At 41.1% G+C, this 5,984-nt stretch overlaps 1 protein-coding gene across 1 annotated transcript in view; it reads left to right on the top strand.

Moving 5' to 3' along the window:
* LOC101856232 (tubulin-specific chaperone D) overlaps nt 1–5,984 on the top strand; it is a gene marked incomplete in the record, with an annotated part of 51,985 nt that overhangs the window by 41,891 nt on the left and 4,110 nt on the right. Inside the window, 5 exon segments of the mRNA XM_005090180.3 lie at nt 536–657; nt 1,024–1,101; nt 3,540–3,629; nt 4,707–4,794; nt 5,585–5,694. Of these exon segments, the coding sequence (XP_005090237.3) occupies nt 536–657; nt 1,024–1,101; nt 3,540–3,629; nt 4,707–4,794; nt 5,585–5,694 (488 nt within the window).

Genomic DNA, 5,984 nt, shown 5'->3' with positions numbered 1-5,984 from the left:
AAAAGAGGTTTAGCAGAGTCTCGCTTTCTTTTCCATAAAACTAAACGTGCAGCATTGTATTGGACAGTTTGAAGTCTTTTAACTTCCTCCAGTGATATTCTTCCCTTCCTTCCTTTTCTCTCCTGCTTTCAGACTGTTGGACAGCAGTTCTTCCTTTTCATAATATGCCATGACTACACTTTTAAAATGATCTGTTCAATTTTCTAATAAAGAGATTGGTTCCTTGTGTTGAAATAATTCCCTTCTCTTTGTGCAACATGTAATTGTTCATCTCTGCTCATGAAATGTTGTTCGTACCATGTTTCTGTGGAGAAGTTGCAGTGATTTGTAACATCTGCATGGAAATATATTTGTACATTTACTTGCAATGATGAATTGGAGAAGTTGATGCCTTCTGACTTCTGCATGGAAATTTATTGTGCTCTCAGTCACGAAGCTAAAAGTTAGTTTGGTTCTTTTCTAAGCATAAAGATTCTTATGCCGACGTGCTTCTCAGACTCAGTGACTCAAACTCAAACTGTGTGGTGTGTTCCAGGTGAAGTTCTCTAGCGCGTCCCTGTTGGAATACCTCAAGTCGTTGTCGGGGGATCGCGCGGCGTTAGAACGCTTCATGGGTGTGTACCTGGCCGTCTGTCGGGATCATCACCGAGACGACAGGTGGGTCATCACTTCTGCTCTGAGTGACAATATTAATGATGAGGAAGATAATAATGGTGGTGATGGTAATAATGGTAATAATGATGATGGTGATAATATTGATAAAGATAACGATGGCATTCATGAAAGAAAAAAATATGTGAAATTGTGCAGATTGAATACCTCTTGCGACACTGTAAGGTTATTTAAGATGCAAGATAATGATGATAATAATGACAGTAATTATGATGATAAAATGACGATGACAATATGGAAAATAATTATAACAGTTCAAGAGAGATGTAAACTTCGCCGATCGACGAGATGAGGGGCAAAGTGTTAAAGAGTTTATCTTCATATTTCCCCTTTGACTTCTCCTCTCTCCAGGGTGTCGCTGCCAGCCATGAAGGCTCTGGACCACATGCTGTGCTGGGGGGTTCTGGATACGCTGGCCTCAGACAAAAGGTACTTGTAGAGAAAAAAGGGAGTGGGTGACTGGAGGGTGCTCCTACTCTGCCGTCAATTTTAAAAAATACAGTATATGCAGTTTTTATAATTTTACAGGAGAACAGGAAACTGAAAATTGTTACTAATAAAACAACATTTACTTTAACACTTTTATCTCCGAGGGGGGTAAGTAAACCCACAGTCCCAAAAACGTCACTAAGTTAGTCATGAAATGAAAACAAGTGAACCTCTTTTGATAGTTCTTCATCTAATGAATGAAATCCCGATACAATAGACCTGATTTCGGCAATTGCCAAAAAGTAATTTGATGCGGACGTCATTGTAAAGGAATGCACCCGGGCCGCTGTCAGTGGCCCACAGGCACAGGGGTTCTGACAGCGAGCGGCTGGGAGCAGTTTGCCGGAGATAGAGAGTTAACACTTTGCCATCATATTTTGGGGAAAATCCAAAGAAACTGGGTGGTAAACATCGCCAATCGGCGAGATGAGGCGGCAAAGTGTTAAAGATCAAAAAGAAAATACAATCAAAATTGCATTCTTCAAGATATTGAATAGGGATGTTTGCAAAGAGTTTGTTTATTTGGTAACAATATTCAGTTTTTCGGCTCTCCTGTAAAATTGTAAAAACTGCATATGCTGTACTAACCTCTTTTTTACTGCTTGGCCTTCTCAAGTATCTGCCTGCCTTGCTGAAACCCTGCCATGACATGGCAGTTTTTGCAAATGCTTGTCTTTTGAGTTACACGTCATCCAAACTGTTCTGGATATTTGATGTGACATTGTTTTCTATACCCGAGTCTGTGGTGTTTATGGTTAGGATTTTCCTTGTTGAAGGAGGGTTGCAAAGTTGTTTTTTTATGGAGTATCTTCATCCGTTTCATCTCTCAGCATGGGTTGCCTGTTACAGGCAGGGTCCCAGAGACAAGGTCTAAGCAGCCTGCTTGTAAACTATGTCTGTTGTGTCGATCTATACGTAAGACATTTGAGGTGGGTGGTTGGTGGGTGCTTTGGTGTGGTTTGCTTCTTCTTTCCTATCAAACATCTCTAGTCCTTATCTCCCCTTCTTCTTTTTTATGTTTGTTACTCTCTTGTAACGCCTCTTAATCTTCTGGCGCTCATATGACCTTATGCAGTTGCGAGCTCCATAAAACCTCTACTGAAACAAAAGACATTTGAGGAGGACAGGAGGACAGATGATGTCACATTTTCCCACTAACAGAAAATAAAGATCCAAAGACTTCCAGTTTTATTTTTAAGTATGTGAGGCGTGCTGACAAAATGAGTAACTTCTCGCAATCTACAAAAGGAGATGTATTGGCCAAAAATCAAACTAGGGTCAAATTTGTAGATTTTCTATCGATGCCATATATTCTTTAAGTATGGCATGCCTTTATATTATTTCATACTTTTTATTTGTAAAAACTTCACCTGTCTATAAGCGTGATGTATCTATTTCCATAGAGGGCTCTTATCCGAGAAGTAACTCATTTGGTCAGCACACTACACATATGGAGAACTCTTAGAAGTTTTTATGTTTACTGTTGAAATGTTCATTTAGTGCCTGCTTTTTACTGGTTTCGTGTTTTTATCATCACGAAATTCCTATTTGACTCGGTCCTTTCGGAGATGAACGTTTAACTCATAGAAATAACCTAATAGTGTTGATAGGGGGTTCTGGATACGCTGGCCTCCGACAAAAGGTACTTGTAGAGAAAAGGGGGAGTGGGTGACTGGAGGGTGCTCTCATCACGAACTTTCCATTTGACTCGGTCCTTTCGGAGATGGACGTTTAACTCATAGAAATAACCTAATAGTGTTGATATACCACTTCTCTTATCTCTTCATTAGTCCTATGTGGCACAGTGGGGATTTGAAGCAAAGGACAATGGATTCGGATGTCACTAGTTTTTCCTTTGTAATTTTTCATTTACAATTAAAAAACAAAATGTGAAGCAGCGTGGTGGAATCAGGCTCTCGTCAATTTTTGGGCATGTAGAGTTATTGGTATCATCTTAAAGCTTGTTCACTCGTCTTTATTTGGATGAAAAAAAATATCCATTTATCTTGAATACAAGTCGAGATATTTGCGAATGAAGGAGGTGGGGGTCTCCTGTTTTCAGAGGTAAAATTAGTGAGAATATGGCCGCCAAAGATTAGTTATTTCCTCAGCTTTAGAGTCCGTGGTAACTGAAAATTTACATTTTTTGTGCCTTTAATCAACGTTTTTCAGAAAAATCCTCACAGAAATGAGCTCTTTAACGTGCATGAAAAGTGTTGAGACAAAAAACAAAAATTTGATGAAAATTCACAAACCTGCGGAAAAATGCAAGTTTCTTCTCTTTGATTATTTTGACGAGAGCCTGATTTCGCCACGCTGCCTCACAAATGAACCCATGTAACCCATTATCATGTGACCATAACCTTCTATTCTGGCAGTGACTCTATACCAGACCAGCTGGTTAGTCATATCCGGAGTGAGGTGACCAAGTGTGGGAATCCGCAGAAAATCATGGCAGCTGCTGATGTGTGAGTACCAAGTGTCTGTTCTGTTTGTGGGGTTTTTTAAAAGTTTCAGTAAGAGTTTTACGGCACTTGCAACACAATTAGGTCATATAAGTGCCGTCTTTGTGTTTGTGCGGATTGACAAAATAATTCCTTATTTCTGTAATGAACTCAGTAAATGATTTCTACATTCTGTGTAACGTTGGTGCACCCGGAGAAAGCAAAATCTGTATTGATTTACCTTGTCCGTCCTCTAAATTCAAAGTTTGGGCCGTTTAGATGAAGCGGGTGATTCAGTTCTCAAAATGCAAGAACAGACAGGTTCAGAAATTTATTTGTTTCCATACCGGCATCTATGGTGTAGTGGTTAGGTACTTTGCTATCACATGTAGAAGATGCGAGTTTGATTCCTGTTTGGGGATGATTTTTATTGAGTATTTCCATCTTTTTGCTGGGACATTGTATCCCTCTCAGTCTAGAATGTATTTATTTGACAGTGTGTAATTTCTGACAGTGTTTTGTATTTTCCATATGTTCTATGTTTAATAATAATAATAATAATAATAATAATTGCATTTATATAGCGCATATCCATGCTCAAGAGCTTGCTCTATGCGCTTTACAACTATTATTACCCCAGCAGACCCTCTGAGAACACTCAGAAACATTCTCAGCTTCCGCAGAAGCATTCAGTGCAAGCTGCGGATTTCACACGCTCAAACACTATCAAACTGACAATTTCCACCTGGGTGAAGTGAGGAAAATTTGTGCAAAGTGCCTTTCCCAAGGACACAACGTCGGGCCAATGATAGGATTCGAAGCCACGACCTTACGGTTGCGAGTCCGAGAGCCTAACCACTAGGCCACTGACGCCACATATTTTATTTCTCGCAGTGTGTAGTATTTCTCACAGTGTCTTGTATTCATTCTGATTGTGTCTTGTATTTCTGACTGTGTCTTGTATTTCTGACTGTGCCTTGTATTTCTGAATGTGTCTAGTATTTCTGACTGTTTTGTATTTCTGACTTGTGTCTTGTATTTCTGACTGTTTGTTGTATTTCTGATTGTTTGTTGTATTTTTGCGTGTATATTTTCCTTCAGTTACTGCGGCCTGCTACAGTTTGAGGGTAGCCCTCGCTCCAAGTGCCTCACACAACTCATGATTCTGCTCTGTCATAAATACCCACGGGTGAGTTGTGGTGTGCTGTTGACTGTTGTGGTATGAATAATGAAAATGTAGCACACTAGATACGAACATGTGCGCACGCACACAGTCATGCACACACACACACACACACACACACACACACACACACATTTATGTAAAAATACATGCACAATGTTAAACAAAGTCACTTAAAAAAGAGACACACACACACACACACACACACACACACACACACACACACACACACACACACACACACACATTTATGTAAAAATACATGCACAATGTTAAACAAAGGTCACTTAAAAAAGAGACACACACACACACGCACACATACACACACACCTACACAAACGACCACACACACACATACAACACTCATTCACACTCTCACACACTACACACACTCACACACAACACACACACACACACACACACACACACACACACACACACACACACACACACACACTCAGGCACATACACACACGCTTTCAAGCAACCACCCACTGGCTTTTGTGTTTATGTGTGTAATTTCAGGTGAGGGACACACACACACATACACAAACAGCCATTCACACTCACACACACACACACCAACATCCACACGCACACACATACACAAACACTCACACACAACACACACACACACACACACACACACACAAGCAACCACCCACTAGCTTCTGTGTTTGTGTGTGTAACTTCAGGTGAGGGACACACACGCCCGCACACACACACACACTCACACATATACACACACACTCAAGCAATCACCCACTAGCTTCTGTGTTTGTGTGTGTAACTTCAGGTGAGGAAGACGACAGCAGACAAAGTGTACGAGGCTCTTCTCACTTATGATGAGGTGGTGCCCGAAGAGCAGGTGTCTGATGTCATGTCTGTCCTTAGTGAGACTAGCTGGTGAGTGGTTGTTTGTGTGTGTCTTTGTGTGTGTGTGTGTGAATGTGTGTGTGTGTGAGAGAGAGTGTGTGTATTTGTGTGTGTGTGTGTGTGTGGAGGTGGTTCCGGAGGAGCACGTGTCTGATGTCATGTCTGTTGTTAGTGAGACTAGCTGGTGAATGGTTGTGTGTGGGCGGCGGCTATATTATGATGTGTGGGGAGGGGAGGGACGGAGAAAGGGACGTCGACTGCATAGTTCACAACAGGCACTGGAATGTTAAGGCAGGGTGGCGATCAGCAGAAAACACGAC

The sequence above is a fragment of the Aplysia californica genome, unplaced genomic scaffold (genome assembly GCF_000002075.1).
Source record: "Aplysia californica isolate F4 #8 unplaced genomic scaffold, AplCal3.0 scaffold00013, whole genome shotgun sequence".
In the NCBI taxonomy this organism is placed as follows: domain Eukaryota; kingdom Metazoa; phylum Mollusca; class Gastropoda; order Aplysiida; family Aplysiidae; genus Aplysia; species Aplysia californica.
Note: the sequence above shows the minus strand (reverse complement) of the source record. Positions and strands in the feature narration are given on the sequence as shown.